Source organism: Mycteria americana, chromosome 1 (genome assembly GCF_035582795.1).
Source record: "Mycteria americana isolate JAX WOST 10 ecotype Jacksonville Zoo and Gardens chromosome 1, USCA_MyAme_1.0, whole genome shotgun sequence".
Lineage (NCBI taxonomy): Eukaryota > Metazoa > Chordata > Aves > Ciconiiformes > Ciconiidae > Mycteria > Mycteria americana.
The window spans coordinates 49,115,672-49,134,987 of record NC_134365.1 but is presented as its reverse complement, the minus strand read 5'-3'; the positions used below and the strand labels follow the sequence as shown (position 1 = coordinate 49,134,987).

The following is a 19,316-nucleotide window of genomic DNA, read 5'->3' as shown; positions in this document are numbered from 1 at the left end:
GAGAGGGAGATGTTTCTCTGACCACTTAAAGCTAGTTCCTAAACAACTTTGAGCTCTTACGCACTGCAAGGAGCTCTCTATGGTCCTTTCAGAGACTGGCAGCATAGCTGTCACTGCTATGTGCAAAAGACAGAAGCAGAGATACAAACATACCAAGGTCAGCCAAATTACTCAAGAGGACGTACATCAGCAGAACCAGGTTCCCATGTTCCAGGTCTCACTACCCTTTCATTGGAAAGCAGGGGATGGACAAAGGGTTGTTGTCTGTCGTGTCTCAAGTGTGGCTCTGAGCCCGACAGCTTCATTGCATCTCCCGAGAGCTTGGCTTGTTCATATAACTGCAAAGCTTTGTATAGCATAAGATACAGAGGTTTTGTAGGACTGTTAAGTACCTAACTTCAAGTTAGGTACTTGTTCTCAATTCTTCACATAAGTAATTATTCTCAATAATTATTTGTACAAATATTCAATTAGAAGTATTTCTAAATGCTAGTTATGTTGAAGCAAGAGGCATTCGCAAAAGACATGCTGCATATTGAATGTGTGCTTTGCTTAGAATATTTTCAATTTCTTTGTGTATAAGTCTACCCATCGTCATGATCCTGTGGTGTCTGAAGGTACAGTTTAGGGAAAGCCAAGTGCAGGCTCCACCGAAACGGGCAGTCCTGGCTTATCCCATTTGTAACAGAGCATTTCTGTTGTCTCCGTGACCTGGATCAGAAAGCTGGTCTGCCTGAAAAATAGCACAGGAAAACAAAAATGGAAGTTGTCTGCGTGGTACAGCTGGCTAAACCATCTCATCAGTACCAGTGCAAGAGACAGGGGGAGGAGGCTAGATTGTCTTTTCCAGCAGCAGCCCACACTGGTTTTGCCTAAATGAGTCAGGAAGCCATATGCTAAGAAAGCAAATGACCAGTTTTACTTGAGATGTAAGAGACATATCGGATTTAAGAGATACAAGATACAAGAGAGAGATTTACTTGTCATTTAACAGCTCTAGGGAAAGTGCCTGGCACTGTTCCATCATGTTTATGTAGCTCCCGAGCCATCTTTATCATCATGCCCCTAGCCCCTCCAGGTTACTATAATGATACTTAATCTTTTAAATCTGTGATTTTCTTTCTCTGCTTTCCTAGAGAGCTTCATCTATGTTGTTTGATTTGCTTTGGTCTTAAATTGAAAGGTTGGATAGCATTTGAAGGCAAGGCTGGAGACAGGAGCTCTCTACCTGTCACAGGGAACAGACGGGCCTAAGTTCCATCTTAGTTCACGCAAAAGCAAATTCTGGTCTCAGTCCTGCCCTCATGGAGGCTCGGGAGCCTGCACAGGCAAATTCCATACTTGCAGTAAATGAACACCATCATCGGCTCTCGCTGACAGCTTCAGTCAGCTGGCACAAGAAGCTTCACAACCCAAGGCAACTTTTGATTATCCATATCTTAAATGCTTTAACATTCTGGAAGTAAAGATCTGCAGCTTAAACTTGGCACGGGGCTCTGTGGGAAACCAGCAAAGCACAAGGAACAACAGAAGGCGAGGAAGTTCAGGCAGTGTAGCCAAGGAGACACCCAGGTGCATCGCAGCTAGTTATCTGGTGCTTTCCTGGCTGAGTCTCACAAGCCTGTGTGAGTACATTGCATTGCTGTTCCTAATAGGATTTAGGAGGGGAATGTAGTGCCAAAGCCAAGCTGCCGCTCCTGAGAGGCCAGGGCACATCACTTAGAGAAAACGTATTGTATTGCTGATTGAGATCTCAGTATTTGGGCAGAGTCCAGTTGTGGTTTTGCTTGCAGTTTGAGTACCCAAATGTAATCGCTGTGATTATGAACTTTCTCCTTTTATCTTGCTGTGGTCTGGTATAATTTTGTGCCGTATCAACCATTATCACGTTAGTGGCACAGGTTTATCAAATACCTTATTAGGTGAATGACAAGTATTTAGTTAGCTTTATGTTGATGATGAAGAATATTGCAGTTTGTCTCTTTCTCTTCTTTGGTATCTGTAAACTTTGCAGAAATTCACTGAAGCAGGATCCTGCACAAGTAATCTGGTGGCTCAATACCAGGTTTTCCGTCATTACTCTAAAGATACTTGCTTCCAGAAAAGATCAGTTAAGTGCATTTCTGTGGATCCCTGCTATGAAGATTATACTATAGTGGTACAAGTATGTCCTCGTGAAAGATAAAGAGTATTGTTGCATCTAGACTTTGTATATGAAAAACATTACTACAATCTCTTGTTACTTCACGTTTGGAGGTTGCTTACTTGGGGTTTCTTGTTTCTTTTTCTTTTTACTAAATAGACTTGGATTATCACTTGCTTTTGTCTTCAACTACTCCTACTTAATCCTCTTGTCAAAGCCCAGAGTTCCTGCGGGAATCCAGTGACAGATGATGTAAATGACATTGCAAAATTGGTAAGTAGATTTTATTTTAAATTATTCTGTATGTTAAACAATAATCAGTGGCTAATGGCACTTACATTTTAAGCAAAGTTAGCAAATCTGTATTAGAACCAGAGGAATATTAAAAAAAAAAAATCCATCAACATCTGTCACTTGATCAAAACCAAAACCTTTATTGCAGAGACTGGATAATAGTTTCAGAGTTCATTGAAGAGATGACCTTCTTGACCAAGCTGGAGTGTTTGTACATACATGTTTTCCTCCCTCCAAACTTCCATAAAAATTGTCAAAAGTCTTGATTTCCTGAAACATTGTCTGGGATCAGACTGCTTCCCATCAAATGAAAGATTATTGTCTTTGTGTTACTGATTTGCGTGGAGCAGACTGGCGGCAAACACAACTGAAATGAACCAGAAGTATTTACCTTAGGTATATGGGAAACTTGTGCCATATATGAAAATGATATGATATTAGACGTTGTTGCAGCAGTCGAGGCAATAGCAATTGAACAGCTCTTGCAGTCTTTAGGTGTGAGTGGGCTACACTCATTACATGTTTCTCTCTGTACTTGCTGTACCTAGAAATTTAAGTCTGAAGGACTCATGGCTTTGTATAAGAACTGAATTCATTTAAGTACATTTTAACTACTACTTAATTGACTACTGCATTAACCTGAAAAACTGCATCTCCCTGTGTGGTCAGTTGGTATTTAATTCCACTGAAGTCAGTGATTATGCTAACTTGCAGTAGTGCAGGATCTAACACCAAAGTTTTTAAGAAATAATATATACTGAACACTTAACAAGCATACCTTCATCTACATATTGACTTCAGCTGAAAATTATTGGTTCATTATGAAAAAACAGTTGCAATACCAGCATTAATATTATCAAACACTTAATTTGGAGTCCCTTGCATTTGCTGCCAGTGCAGTGTTATTGTTTTCTTTGGGCATTGTTACATACATTGGCACATAGTGTAAATCTCTGGGGGGTGCTCTACAGTCCTACTCAAATGCTTAGTGCTTCACATTAGTCCCTTTAGGCAGAATTCTGAAGTATTGGCATGTTTATTCAAGATAATATTTCATCTCTTGAAAGAGTATTAAGCTTTGATTTAAACCTGTTGAAAACATGACAGAACAGAACTCCTGTGAGGGCTGGTGAAACTGTCTAGTACAGGGTGAGCAATAACTTTTTGTCAATTGTGTATCCTCAGAAAAAACGCTTTAACTTTCCCTTTAGTACAATTTAAACTTCAAGAATGTATAAATACAGGTTACAAGAATTTGCATGCAGCTTGAGCAATCACACTCACTGCTTTCAAGATAAATTATGAAAGAAACCTAATATCATAAAAATTAGGTTAGTCTTTAATTTGGCTGTGACTTCCCATGTTGTGGTCCTACATCTTCCTCCAGACTAGTCCAGCAACTGCAGTTCTTGCACATATCCCTGCAGCACTGTTCCCATATCCCCACCCTCCTCCACATGCCCTCTTAGTTCTCCACATGCAGCATGGTTGCTAGTTCCCTCCCATGCCCCTAGGCATGATGCCTACCTGAACAGTGTTTTGAGCACTGGCCAGATTTATATCCCCTTTTGCTTGGGCTGCTGGCTGGGCAGGAAGGACTTCATGTGGGGACTGTTCTGGTGTATGTGCTGCTTGTCCTGGAAGAAAACCTCTGCCGACTGTCCAGGTTGCAATGTGCGTCTGCTGCTGCCAAGCCTGAGCAGAGTGGGGTAGGGCTAAGCTCCTCTGGCTGCTCCTCAGTGAGGATGCTGTATGGTCCTTCTCCTGACGTACACCCATACCTTTCAGATCTCTACCAAATGCAAAATTTGGGTGAAGTTAACTAGCAAGTTCAAAGATATTTTGGGTTGGAGAAATAACAGGGAGATGCAGAAAATACAAAGCCCAGACACCTGGATTCTCTCTGTTTTGAGTTGTGTGTCTGAGAATGTTTTGAGGAAAGTCTGTATCCCTGTTTTGTCTGTCTGTGTTCATATCTGTCTGTGTTAATATTTGCATAGATTTTTCATGTGGAAGTAATTTCTATAAAGCCACTTGAGAATTGAAAGGATAACATGAAAATAAGTTTAGTATCTTAAATTTAGTATAAAAACTCTTTGTTTCAAATAAACTGACTATACTGCAAGTTGGTCATTCTCTTTTGAAATGCTACACCATGACAATTTGACATTGAGAACAAAATGAAAAAAAAATATAATAAGGTTTAAAGTCCTTTTAAAACAAAATATAATTTGCCAACAGTGTGAATACGAGAAGGGAGAAATTCACAGAGAATACTGACTAATCACATTACTTTGCTAAAAAGTACAATTTTTTTATGCTATATGGAGTATATCCTTAGTACATATAATATGGACTCCAACATGATACTGCTTAGAAATATAGTTCAGGACACCCTACAACTCTTGTAAATTACTTTAAATGGTTTTGTACCACTTCTGTTTTTTGAAACAAAATATGCTCATTGAATTAATGAATGATATTCTGATGACTTACATCTTCAAAATTAGACATAGCACCCATAGGTGGTTGGGTTCTTTATTGATTCTATTGGCCTTTAAAAGTCTTATTTCTCTGCTGATACAAAGACTTTGTGCCAGTAGGACATAGTGTCTTTAATAAATGTCCTCCCCTTTCACACTGAGAACAAATTGTAGCGCCAAGGATTTCACAGAAGCTAATGTTATGTGCACAGTTATTGCCCATAGTTATTGTGATGTTATCCACAAGCTCTATCACACTTGCTGAGAGTGGTATGACAGTTGTTTCTAAAGGCTTTATTCTCCTCCACACTGTTATGTTCTTTAAACCCTTTTGTCCACAGTCATGAGTATAGTCCCATATCTGTGTAAAATAAACTAGCTGTTCAGCAGTAGTACACAAGTCCCATCATTTAGCTTAGGATATTGGCCTCTCTTCCTCCTGTCTCATCACAAATGCTCAGACATCAGCTTAGATTCAGTATGGCCTGAATCCTCCACTGAGGTGGATTATGTTCTCTTCATCTCCCCAAAATGTTAGTCTTCCCTGGGCCTTTTCTCCTCACTGTAAAGGTATATCACCATGTCTCCCCAGCCATTCAAGTCTATAACAGAGGTGTCCATTTTGGGTCTTGACACTTCACAGACCCTTGTAAGTTCACTTCTAAAACCTCCATTGTTTTTTCTGTCATACCAGGAACAAATGTTTTGTAGCTCTCTGTCCATACAAATTAACTTTTCTTCCAAATTCTTGGTGGATAAAAATCCAGTCTACTGAAAATTCTTTTTCTGGCTTCGACTTCTGTAATTTTGCCCTTCTGTCTATTAATTTGCTGCTCTAACCCTGTATCTTCTACTTATTTCCTTCAAGCTGTTCCTCCTTTTTTTCATTATCAATGGCAAGCTTCCTGGTTTTGTCTTCAAAAGCACTATTAGCACTGCCTGTGATGAATTAAGACATGCTGAGTTTGCCCTCTTGTCCTAGCTTCTCCTTGTTGTTTCCATGGTGTCTGTTACACTGTTCGTGGCCGCAGGAGGATGCTCCTTGATGAACTCCAGACAGATTCTCATCCTCTTCCTATCTAATGCTAAAATCCTTTGCAGCATGAATCAATGTCCCTCTTCTTTCTTTTTCCTACCCTGTTCTTCCCTACCTGTACTGCAGTTCACCTACAGCTTGCAAAACAGTGCCACAATTCCCTACCAAACTCTTTTGCCTATAGCTTGATACAACCTGGTCTTCATTTATTTGGTTCTGGGCTCCTTATTCCAAGTACTGTAAACTCCCTATATCACTGGTAGAAAACCCCTGAGCATGGCCGCAGCTGTGTTCTGCTCGACTGCATTGTATTCTAGGAACATGGAAAGAACATGCCTCAGTCAACACTTTCTGTGAATATAGACCAGGGATGTCTACTAAGCCTAAGCTATTGGAGAATAAATAAGGCACGCTGTGCAGTGCCTGAAAATGTGAGTCATTTGCCTAACCAACTTTGTATTGAGTAATAAATTGAGGACAGATGTATGGTGTAACTTGTTTTCAGTGGTGTTAATCTGGATTTCCACTAGCATCGTACTAGACTCATACCAGAAGCTTGAATCAGAAAGAAAGAGCAGATTTCAATAACAATAAGGTTTCTGAGCATTAATCAACATAAGACCAAACCAGACTGGTATCTGTTAATACAAAAATTACTTGTATTTTATGTAAGATTAAATTTCTTCAAATCTTCTATAATATAATTTTGTCATATGAAAATTGTCCTAAGTAAAATGATTTTAAGAAGCAAAGAACAATTGAACAATCATTTTTTGTTTTTTAATAGTGAGAACTTTAAAAGGGCATAATTTCATACCTATGGAGAATGAAAGTATTTAGAGAGTATTCGTTCTGCATTACTAATCACTTGAACTCCTGCTTCTTTTTTAATGAAGATGTCTGGAGGGAAACACATTACTTGATGAACAAATGTTCCATATTATGAAACTGTAATTGCAGCACCTGTCAATAAAGCCTGTCCCCATTGTTCTTTTCAGCACAGTAAGTCAGCAGAAAGCTGTATTGCTGTAATTGTGACTTTGATTTTGCATAAGAATTAGGAATCTGTTGTATATATGTTTGTTAAATATGAACATCAAGCCTACGTATAAGTAGAATTTTTACTGAGCTGTGCAGTGTGTATAGAATGTACCTACAAATTTTGGTTTCATCCATTAACAAAATCTAAGATATTCACCCATTCTTCCATGATCTACTTCTCTAAAGCAATTTTTTTCTTTTGAATGTTGGAAGCCTAAACAATAGTCAGCATTTACTGACCAGGTTGCTTGTTCGAGACATGCTGTTTCAAACACTTTGCCTTCACATTGCATCTTTGCTGTAAATGTGTACTTTACACTCTCTGCAACATTTGATATTTATTTTTAAATGAATCTAACTCTCCTGAGTGAAGGGGTTATAAAAAATGATCCAGTGTTGTTATCCTGCAAATAATCTGCCACTATGGCTGTAAGAAGTGTGAACGGAAATCGTTAGCATGTTGTCTTAAGCCAAGTGATGAGGATTTTATTAACTGCTTCATTAGCAGATGAGATAGAGTAGATTGCAGAGATGATGGACAGAAAGTGGAAGCTCCTGCAGGAAAAGAAAAGCCGAGGATGCAAAGAAGAGAGATGCAGACGTATTAGAGTAGGAAAAGCAGAATGATGAAGAGAGAAATAGGAGGTAGAAATGGTAGCCAAAAGGAAAGTATGGTTTTCCATCACATGCCTCAGAGTAAAAAAGAAATCACTGACAATGGTAAATGGTAATTTTTACTTTATTAACTTACTTTATCTGTGATCTGTGTATAAAAAAATAATTATATCTATGCTTGTCTCCTTAAAATTTTCAGAACAGTCACAATAAAGAGAATTTCCAAGACCAGTAGCCCTCATTTCAAAGCACTTGACTGCAGAGATAGGTCATTTCTCTTATGTTCTGTTGTTGCGATGAAAGAGTAGTTTATGGAACCCAAATCGCTTTTACAGCATCCCTTTTTCATCTCTCCGTCTATGTGACCATGAGCATGTTTTAAAAGTATATTTGGGTTATGCAATGTTAACAGTGCTGTATTAAATATTCAGACCTCTGTATGTCAAAAAGAATCTTACATTCCCCAGTTTGAGGTTTTGTTACAACTAGGAATATAGCACTTAATGTTGGTGGATTTAAAGACATAAGTCTAGATTCCCTGTTCTTCACCTCTTCTCGGAGCCTGATAGGATTTCTACAACTACACAAACCCACTAAATCAGAGAAACTTTTTGTGGCATTTTAATTGCAATGCAGGTTACTTTTGCCTAAACCAAGGTAAGTCATGCAGGCAGGTCTTTTGTTGCCCCCAAATTTGTCACTGTAGTTAAGGAGTTGAGTACAGGAACCAAAAAAGCCATTCCAGGACTGAGGGAGTTTCAAAGGTCCGTCCCTTTCCATCCCCCTTTGCTCAGGCAGCTCAGAGCCCTCTTGTCCTCTGCTCTTTTTTGGGAGCCGCAGCAGTCAGGCACCCCGCACAAAGTGGGTATGCAGAGTCCTTTCCTTCCTTTCAGGATCATTTCAGCAGTTGAAAATCAAGTGGTTGGTTTTGGACCATAGTCTTGGTGGTTACTCTTCAACGAAATTTCAAGGTTCATTTCAGGAAAGCTAGAGAGTACAAAATGCACAGATTTAGTGCAAACATATCCTACCCTATTTTCTGTGCGTGAGTTGGGAAGTCCAACTGGGACACAAATGTAACTCCCTCGCTTTGACTGAGCTCCATCATTTACCATCAGCAGAGCATCTGGCATGTGGAGTTTAATCAATAAAACTTTAACAAGTTGTTTTGTCTTGAGGCAGGGCATATATTTTGTGTTTGACACCCTCCCCCCCCAGTGATCTTCATTTTTAGTAGTAAATTCAAAAATATCTTTTCTGATTCACAGTCTGTCAAGGAGAAAAATATCTGAGGCTGAGCTGTATTCTCTCCAGCTTTGTTTGAGAAGCTGTAAGGGCTCTTGGGCAGTTACATTTTTTTAACTGTGCATGAAAAGTGCTTGACAGGCTGTAATGCCAGTAAAGTAGATTGTATACATAATGCATATCAATTCTTGTAGTGTTCATTGATTTGGAACAAATTTAATCTTCCAGTGACCTTTCTTAAAGAACTGTACTTTTGCTGACATTGCTAAGTATTGAATCCCGCTAGAGTGAGTACGGGAAACTTTGCACATACAGTAGCATCTTCACTATCTTTGCTGCTTGAAGTGCTGCTAATCCTACCTCTCTGGGCACGCAAAGGAAGCTGGAAAAGAAACTGGATTACCTGTTAATGTGTCATGATGCCAGGATGTTTTTAGAGGAGGGAAAAATATACAAAAAATTGTGGATTAGGATTTAGAATAAATCAGATGCTCTAAAGAAAGAACAAATGCATTGCAATATTTTTCAGTACTTATAGCATCTTGAATCAACTCCCCAAAATGCCAGGTAAATAGAAACTGATGTAGAGAATTTTAGTGGCACTTCTGCAACTGCTGCTTTGGGAATGTATAGGTATAAAAAGAAAAAAAGAAAAAAGAAAATTGATCTATGGAAAGGAATTTACCAGGATCATTTGTATAAAACTTGTTTTTTAAAGCTGTAGGAGAAGACTAGATGTCACTGAACTGAAAGATTGTGGCTCAGCCCACATTGTAAATAAAAAAATGTTTGGAATTCACTAGTGACTGACTGTGCATAAGTATTCTCCTTGATCATTTCTAGAACCATAACATTTTGAAATTGCTGTTTTAATTTTTAATTGAAACTAAATTTTTTAATTAACAAATAAAACATTCTGTTGTGTCAAACAAAATATTACCTAAAAACTGCACAGGAAAAAAATAATCTCTGTGCTGGTTGCTATAGCAGCAGAATCAAAAGCAGCCATAACAGAATGATCTTTAACCCGAAGAAGTAGAAATGCTTTGCTGAACAAAGTATAGATTCTGGTTCACCAAAGGAATTATATATGTGCTTATTGTCTTTTGACTAAATGGATTTCAAACCAGGATGAGAAATATCAATTGAATCTTTCACTGATACAAAAGAAAATAGATTTGCTGTATCACTAAGCATCATAGTATTGGTAAACCTTTTGAAAAAAGTACTTCAAGAGATTGTGGATTGTGGCAGCGTCTCCCTCTTCATCTCCCCACTCAGCACATTTCCCAGATGATCAACAATGTCTCACGGTAGTGTTGGATCTCACCTGTGGCAGATTGCATTGTGTAATTCAGTGAGAACCCTTCTTCCATTCCTTGTCCTTGCTTCAGCACACCCCGTACTCACCCACATCGGCAAAGCCATGCTCAGCTTACATGTGCGGAAGCTCTCCTTTGCTCCAGGACATTGCTATGATAAAGTTATACAGCTCATCATTGGCAAGAGGCACAGCTTCAAAATTAAAGTTGTGTTCAAGTGGTTTTCTGACCTGGTACGTAACTAAGCACAAGGCAAGCAAGTATTTCTTTAGGTTCAGATGCTTGCTGAAGTTGGCAATTATTTGAAGGAAAAAGGCTTAGAGACTACTGGGTCCTCTACTGTTTGGAGTGGTTGGGGTTACATAGAAATTGTCATGTAAACACCTCAAGACACGCCATTAAAAGATGAAAATGCAGTGGAGTTTCTGAAGTAATGAGTAACCTCAGATCAATTCTCCTCACCACATTACTGACTTTAATTCTGCTGAGAAGTGGTAGCACTGAACATCATCAGATCAGATCTGGGAATGTTACAGAGATGTGGAAAGATGGTTCACTTGTGAGCAAATAAGAGTCAATAGCAGTTCCCCAGGGAACTGAGTATGTAAGCTTTTGCACCTGGTAGGTTACTGAAAATTTGTGTTGAATATTTGATAGATTTTGTTGAGTACTGAGATGGAAATTTAAGTCTTACTTTGTGTAGTCAGTAATAACATTTTTATTATCTGTTTATTGTAGGTCGGAAATCTCCCAAATGATTATAGGATAACCCTTAAATATGTCCCGAAGATGGATAGTCTGGTATGTACAACCACTTCAAGTTAATCCCAATAAAATAGCCCACTGGAACCAGTGATGGCCTTAACATTTTGTACCTAGTCCTATGGCTTAGTAAGTTACAGTTAAATAATGGTTATTTCACTTTTCATATGCTTCACAAATATTCATTTAAAAGAAATGTAGAGAGATTCTTGCAGTCACTTAAAACCTTTTTAATTACAGGAATCTTAGAAAAATGTTTCTTCCTATTAACTTTTTTAACATTTTCTCTGGAAAAAAAGTCAAACTATGGTATTATTTCATTATGTGAATTGAAAGTTGTTGCTTTCTTAAAGAAGCAGTTTCTTTCTAATTGTACTTTGGAATATACTGCAGAATGTCCTTCTCGTTTCAGCCAGTGGAAATGCCATTAAAGCAAAACAAATACTGAGGAGCCAATAAAGAGAACCCTAAGTTCAGCAAATGGTAGCATCAGTAACTAACAGTAACAAACCGGTAGAAAGTGAGGTCATTATTTCATTCAAACATGCTTTGTATTATGCTTTCTATATAATCCCATAGTTAATACATAGTGATACTTTCAAATAAGCATCATCTACCTTCTTTAAAATTTTGTAACTTTTTGTATTAAAAACTTTTTCATATTATCTTATTGCTTATTCTACTAAATATTTTCAATGGGTTTCTTTAATTAAAAAAAAAATTTTTAGAATGGTGCATTGAAAATGCTCTCTTGGTTGTTGCATACACTGCAAGAAAAAGGAGAGAAGGAAACAAGGTGAAAGTAGAAATTATGCTGAATGCTATACTGTCCTATATTGTTTTAAGGAAAGAAAAAAAGTAAGAAAAAGACTAGTTTGTCAGTTAAACTGAACAATATTGTGCCTGTCTTAAGAATGAGTCATTGTACACATAAATCAGTAGCTGGAAGTAATTTGGTAGATGTAAGAAGCTGGTTTTGTGTCTGTACAGTTTTCATTAGGAAAATCCAATTTGTGTGCAATACACATATAAAAATGCATCCTATCTTACAATATTGTAGCAAATCTAGCAATATTCCCTACTGATATTGGAGAACGATGCCGAAGCAACAGTCTTTCAGTCCTGAATAACAAGAAGACAGCTGGAGGAAAAGGAGGCTGTGGGATAGTGAAGGGCCCTGAGCTGTGAGGTTACAAAGTATTATCGCAGATCTGGCAGTGTTCTTACGGGTTTTGTTTAGTAAAAACAAAACTAAACTTTGTTTTTGTTTTAGTTAAAGCTTGAGGCTTTTACTAAAACTTAGAGTACTTTAGAAAACCCGGTTTAAACTTGATTCCTTAGACAGAAAAACTCTGCAGAAGAAATGCTATGGAAGTCGGGTACTAGATCCTATATAATATAATTAAAACCAACAGGAAAATTTCCATTTCTGAAAATAGCCAATATCCAGAGAAAAAGTAAGTAAGACTGGCTGCCACCATCCCCTGGCTGCGGTGCTTTTTGAAATTCGATGATTTTGGTGCCTGATGTGATGAGATTCAGATGTCTGTGGAGGACAGCTGTAGCCCGAGCGCTGCTCCCCAGTCTCTGGGATGAGTGCGGCGGCTGATGGGTGAGAGCCAGGCTGGGTCGGGGCTGTTCCCACCGCTGCGCTCCTGGGGAGGTTGGCACTGTGGATGAAGAAGGCCAGGGAGCCTGCTTGAGTGATGAGTCCTGGTCATTCTCACTGCTTAACTCTTACCTCGCTCCATGGCTCAGTTTTGGCTGCCAGTAGGCAGTTTCTTTTCTATAGTTTAAATGCCATGTCATCTTGCTGCATCACATCCAGAAGCTTAGATCCAGTTTACATTTACGACGAGCGGCCAAGAAATAAATAGGAAGAAGAGAAGTTCGGAGCCAGGATTTCCATATTCCCTTTGCTTGTACACCACTTTCAGTCGTGGTGATGGAAGGTGCAGCTCTTGGCCACGTGCCTTCGCAGGAGGAAGTATTCAGCGGTATTCACATCCCACTTTGCCAAATTCCTCTCTGGGGATTTCAGGTTGTGTTACGCATACCACAGCAAAGGCTGGCTGAATAAGTAGGTTTTGCACTGGGTTCTGCAAGGTCCCTGCAAGCTGGAAAACCCACAGTTTTGCATAAGGTGAATGCCCTTGTTCAGCTCTGAAAGGATTGAAACAGTGCTCTGCAGTTTTTTTGAATAGATTTCAATCTTCAGTGCGTGCGTAAAGTGGGAAGTGTACCCAAGGTAGCAAGTCTCAAATGGAGATGACTAAAGGTAGGAAGGCAGGGTGAATGCAAAGCAGATGGGAAGCCAGTGTAGTGCATGTAACAGGAACAGACTGACCCGATCCATTAAACAGAAGGGTTGTTGCATTATGCACTAGCTCAAGGCATCTGAGTGGCTTTAAAAGTAGTCTCGCATAGAGTGAACTGTGTAGTCTAACCTGAAGGTTAAAAGGCAAAGATGACAGCAGCAGGGGCTGAACTCCGAAGAGGAGATAAACTTCAAACTTTTAGATAGGTGTAGAAAGAAAAAGCTAAATGAGGACTACCTGGAAGTACAAGAGAAGTCAGGTTTGCGATTGCCCTAAAAAGTAAATCTTGGACAAAGTTTACACAAAAAAGCAGAGTTAAACCTCCATTTCTCCTTGCAAACAAAGTCACATTTCTCAATTTCAGCAGTTTCATCCCTGTGTTTGGTAGGTATTGAGATAGCAAGTGATTGCACAGCTTGATATTACTGAAAAGAAAGCTTAAAGCTCTCGTGAAATACAGCTTTGTAGGTCAGAACAGTTCAGTCAGAGGAGACTCCCACGCACATGCTAAACCGCGGGAGCAACAAAATAGATTCCCTGCTGGAATCGCCAAATGCTCACTGGGAGAAGCGGCAAGCTTTTGCTAGTCCCTGCCAGAGGAGAATGCACACCCACAAAACCTCAGAGGAAAAGGGTTTCCAGGTTTGCAGTTCAGGAAAGCACAGATGTTCTGTGTCTGTGTTCCTACACCAATGCAGAGGAAAATGCATCGTCTATCTCGTGTCTCGTGAGGGCAATGGGACACGGCACAGCACATGCTGCTTGAACGGAGTACATTTCAACAAGCTTTCTCTGATTTATTTACTTCTGCCTCTCCCCTCCCATTGTTGTGCTTGAAGGAAAAAAGGGAAGCAGAATCAAGGCAAACACCATCCATTTCACATTTTGTTTCATTCTTTTTTAAGTCATTGTTGAGGTAATTACAGAAGGTGATAATACTGACTTGCCACTTGTTGTCAGTGTGTGAGAGAGTTGTACACAAAAGTGAAAGGTCAGGTGGAGCTGAACAGTGTATTTACATATGGTTCTTTAAGCCTGGAAGCCTAATAGTCTGGTTAGTCTTTGAAAGTGTGAATTGGGTTTTTCCTCATCAAAAACTTTTACACATCAAGGCAGACCAACACCTGTGTCACCAAGAAAGTAATTTGTCACCAAGTGATGATATTGATAGTAGTGGATAATTTTTTTTTAATAAAGAATCTGTATGCGGGTTTATTGCAGAAATTGAGTAAAATGAGATTAAGTCTAGAAGCGGATACATCACCAAACATTTACTGTGCATTGCAGAAGGTGGAGTGCATGGATACAGTGGATGCTGCCCATCCACTGGGCAGCAATTGGAAACTGGTTTAGTGATACTGAGAGTACTTAAGGGTTGCTGCGCCAAGATCTTTATATCTGGCAGGCTTTAACGATCCTGAGACATTTACAGCCATTGAAAGAATAGCTTCACGTATGGAATAAATTCCCATAACATATACCATTAAAAATTCGGCATTTGTTGGGAAGGGATTTCCAGGTACATGTTGCAGCGCGACTAATGCATTACCTGTATTTTTGCTGACCATATTGAGTTAGGGTTTTTCCTGGGCTGGGTGGCTTTTTAATTTGCTTGACTACTGTTATGTAAATCTAAGTAAATAAGTCAATGACTCCCTCTAAGGCAGCAAGATGAATGACCAGGTTTCAGTCACATGAACAGCTGTACAAACTTTATCTGCAAACTAATTGCATAGGTGTCAGTGAAAGGATTTGAGCTCTATTCCAGTGGCACAGATGTGGCAGATACCACGACAGGCTGTGCAGAACCCTTTTGTTGGCAACTGTTCTCAGGAATGGCATTTACTCAAAACACTGAAGAGAAGGAGTTAACTAGGCTAACTAGTTTAAAGGTGGATAAAAGCACACATGGATTTCATGCACAATGTTTATGGAAACCTTCCTCAGAAGAGATTTAAATCAAGGATCTTTGGGGTTAACTGAGTTAAGTGGGGTAATAATAATAAAATGAAAACAGAGATTGGTTTAAAGAAAGTCTGGAAACAATTGTTAAACCAGCAGTTATTTAAAAAAAAAAAAAGGTTAATGAAAGTATGGAAGAGGGTTCATAGTAGTATGTCCCAAGATGTCCCAAGGCTCAAATTCTCAACAGACTGATGCTTAGCATTCATTAAGAATTTAACGAAGGGATGGCATTTAACACACAACCATAAATATGTCAGTATCAGTGAGAATAGAAATTTTACCAAAAGGACTGAAGAGAAAGTTGGCCATGGTAAAGAAGACGAATTTTAATTTAGACTTTCAAGATAATTTAAATTGGAAAGAACAGTCTAATCTACTTTTGCACATTGAGCTGCTTAACCAGTTTTTGCAAAAGTCTGATATTTAATCTACCTCTGTTTCTCTTTTTATCCCCTGACAGCCTAATCACTGTTGGTTGCATTTGATGGTGCCTGAATTTTCAAAGAGTCTACATAATCTTCTCCAGAAATTTTCAGATATTTCAGATATGTCTGATGTTTTAAGCAACTATTCAATCATCAATAATCTTACAAGGATAATTAATGATCTTATGGCATGCCTAGCTTTTGATAAAAATAAGGTAATCTTATACAGAGTTTCTACTTTTATGCTGGATATTTTTATTTGAACTTTCTGTTGCACAGTACTCAGTTTAAAAATGTCCAAAGCTTCCTTAGATTTGTTCTCATTTCTATTCCTGTACATCTGAAATCCTACTTTGTTTAGAAATGCACTGAGTACACTGTGCTAATGTTGGCTAGTCGGTATCTCCTGTTTCAAAGGAAAATGGCTTACAAGGAATTACAGTATATACAATGACCTGTATACAATTATTATGTAGTCAAAAATGTAACCATCGTCTTTAAGATAATTAATTCATTCTGGTCTGTTTGAAACTGGCAGAAATCTTCCTTGTGCATCCAGCTTAAATTATTCATTTTGCTAGTGATCCTAATGTAAATTTAAAGATGATGTGGTTGAAGCTATTAATATACTCTTAGTATGTATCACAGAGTGTGAAGCTCTGAAAGCTTCACCGTGGTTTAATGAACTTTTTTTGTACAAAGAGACAGCAAAGACTAGAGGTTATCAGCCCATTTCCATGTGTTTCTGGATTCCAACAGCAGATGGAAGGATTCCAGGAGTCTCACTCAAGAGATGTCTGATTCTCTTGTGTGAAAATGATGGGGGGAAAAAAATTAACTTTTGAATCCCTTACCCAGCTCTAACCAGTGTACCAGTAATTAAAAATATGTTCTGTAGTCAAAGGTTTTGTCCCACTGAACAAAATGGGCAAAATCCATCATGTTGTTTAAGGCAAGGATTTCATCTTCCATATACGTTTATTTTTGTCAAGTAAGTCCTTAGCTGTTGTAATTGCACCTTTTTAACATCCAGAATTAATCAAATGGACTAAAACACTCAATCTCATTTAGAGTAGCATAACCTTGTAACCTTGTCATATATTGGCATTATATGGCTGAGAATATTTAGACATTCCCTACCTTTCCATTTCAAACTGAATTCTGTCCAATCTTCAATGTATCTCTTTGGGTTTTTTTCTATTCTTGTCCTGATGATTCAAAGCACTCAGCTGGGATGTGGTTGGGAAAGAGGAATTTTATTTTGTAGAATGAAGAAGTAAATATTCTGTAATTCAGAGAAACAACGAGCTATTGATTTCCTCAGAGAAGAATGATTTTAGGTCTAGTACTTTCAGCATTAAACATAAAATAATTTTGGAGCCCAAACTAGGAAGTTTTCCTTAGTACATACTTAATCCATGTTCTTACCACTGTCCTCCTCCTTGGGAGTACAGAGTAACCCCAGGCCAAATTTGATCTGCTGGCATAAGAAACAGTTGTTATGAAAGCCAGAGTCAGGTAAAAAGAAAAAAAAGATAACCATCAATGATCTTAACATGGACCTCAGTCGTCTGGTTTAGTCTGGCATAACACACTTGTCTGTTAGACCTCAAAGTGACTGGGCTTCCTTGTTTATAGTCCTGCTCTTATTTTTAGGTACATTATCAGGGATCTGAGCCTGCTTCTGTGCAGTAGTGTATCCCAGCTATTGTATTCTGTTCCCTGTACTCTTATGACAATAGCTATGATTGTGTTGTGTTCCTGTGTTCAGATTAAAAGGATCATGTGGAACATTGCAAAGTAATGTGAAATCAAGGTAATTTTTTTAATGAGGGAAATAAAAAAAAAGTCTCTTCCTTTTCAGTGTAGGATGGGAGACTGCCTTTCATTCCTTGGCGATTTTACAACACTGCATTAATAATTTATTTCTATTTGCAAAGCTAATTTGAAATCCTCAGATCAGAGGGCTTGTATGTTTTATGAAGATTATATACAGCAAATGTGGTCTTCTGCAGGTTAAAAATTTAAACTACTTTGTGTCATCTTTGGATATTTTTATCATCTGTTGAGGTGCTGAAATGAGCATTCTCTCTTAACCTTCTTTCAAGCTAAATTCTATATTTTACCCTAGGATTTTGTAAAAGAAAATGGTCACCTTTATGAAGAAGGTCGCTTTATTCCTGAGGATTTTTTTAGGCACTTTAATAGTACCATTGAGGTCTACAAGGAGTTTGCAGACACGTTGGATAAGAATGACTGCATTCTGCCTTCAACAGTAGAAACACCAGAGAATGGTAAGATGGCTCTCATTTTGGGGAACAGAATCTAAGTAGATATAAATGGGTGTTTTTCCTTTGATTTCAGAGATGCTAAGGATCTGATGCTGCCTCCTTTTTACTGCCAGTTAAAATTACTACCAACACCAAAGCTTGTATTTCTGTTCTAAGTCAAGTTCTATCTGGCAGTAAAACTAGTGCCATTGTTCCTAGTGACATCATTCTTTAATATAATCCAAATAACCTTGCAATACTCTGCTCTGTTTCTTTTAATCCCAAATATATCCTGGATCGTCTTTTTACATTGTTCTTCTTATCTTCTGTTAATGCTCTATTTAATTTTTGTAAGGCAGTAAAGGAGCCTAAGATTGCACTACTGAAAGGATAGGAAGCTAGGACAAGTTGTAAATTGTAGCAGCCTCAAGTCACCTCCATATTCATCTCACCCCTCGTGAAAAGGGCCATGTTTACTTCATTTAAAATTTTTAACGAGCTCAAGTCAGGCTCCTGCAGTTCATTCTCATCCTTCCAGTAAATGGAGGTTTTCTATTCTCTTTTCTTTTTCTCCCTCTAGTGACAGCTATTAGCTTTTTAATTAGGGCAATGTATCCAGTTGCACAGTTACACCAGTGGTAACTAGAAGTAGATCAGTGCCATAGCCTAAGAACTTGTTCAAAGCAATTGCTTTTCCAGAATAGCTATTCAGCAGCAGCTCAGTGTGTAGACACATCTGCCTCTTAATAAGACTGCCTTTTTTGGCTTAATCCACTTTATAAACAGCCCTGTAGCCAGATTTTTAAAACAGCCCTATAGCCACATCAGAGTAGCCCTATACCCCATCATCTTATATAGAGGGAACTGTATTTTAAGTTACATAATGCTGACACACTCATTTTCTATTTAGATTCCAGAGTCGCTGTCACAAAAACATTTTTGTTTCCTCCTGTTGCTGCCAGCTCCCTTAGGAATGACAGCATTGGCAGTAACACTAGCAGTAACAGTAAGTACAAGTGATTGAATTAATATATGTGTCTCCATTTTGTTCTGGTAGCGGGTTGTTACGAGAGCTCAGAGGAAAAGAATGTCATTAATTGTGCAAATTAATGGGAAGTTACTTGTGCCTGATGGTGTACCATGTGTTTCTCAGCTGTCATACCAAAATGCAATGAATTTATCTAATCAAAATTTAGAGATGCTATCAAGTTACAATGATGTGACAGCTCTCTACAACTTGGAGAGGGCAGGTCTCTTCGTTTTGGCTGTCGTGAGGTCTCACTAGTCATATGGCCTCAGCAAACTTGGCTGTCCCAGACACCTCATTTTAACTCTCAGAAGAGGAAGTTGCTCCAAACGAACAGAATACCTGCCCTAAATCAGGCTCAGGGTACTCA

General features: G+C 38.5%; 1 protein-coding gene across 4 annotated transcripts in view; it reads left to right on the top strand.

Annotated features, from left to right (window-relative positions):
- The window catches only part of KITLG (KIT ligand), a 59,410-nt gene that overhangs the window by 24,428 nt on the left and 15,666 nt on the right, over positions 1-19,316 (top strand). For 3 of the 4 annotated variants that reach the window (XM_075496674.1, XM_075496647.1, XM_075496664.1), the window contains exons 2-6: positions 2,303-2,416; positions 10,918-10,980; positions 15,685-15,864; positions 17,781-17,943; positions 18,830-18,925. In XM_075496674.1, the coding sequence (XP_075352789.1) occupies positions 2,303-2,416; positions 10,918-10,980; positions 15,685-15,864; positions 17,781-17,943; positions 18,830-18,925 (616 nt within the window). Of the gene's footprint in view, positions 1-2,302; positions 2,417-10,917; positions 10,981-15,684; positions 15,865-17,780; positions 17,944-18,829; positions 18,930-19,316 lie in introns of all 4 variants that reach the window. The other variant, XM_075496655.1, reaches the window with a different exon arrangement.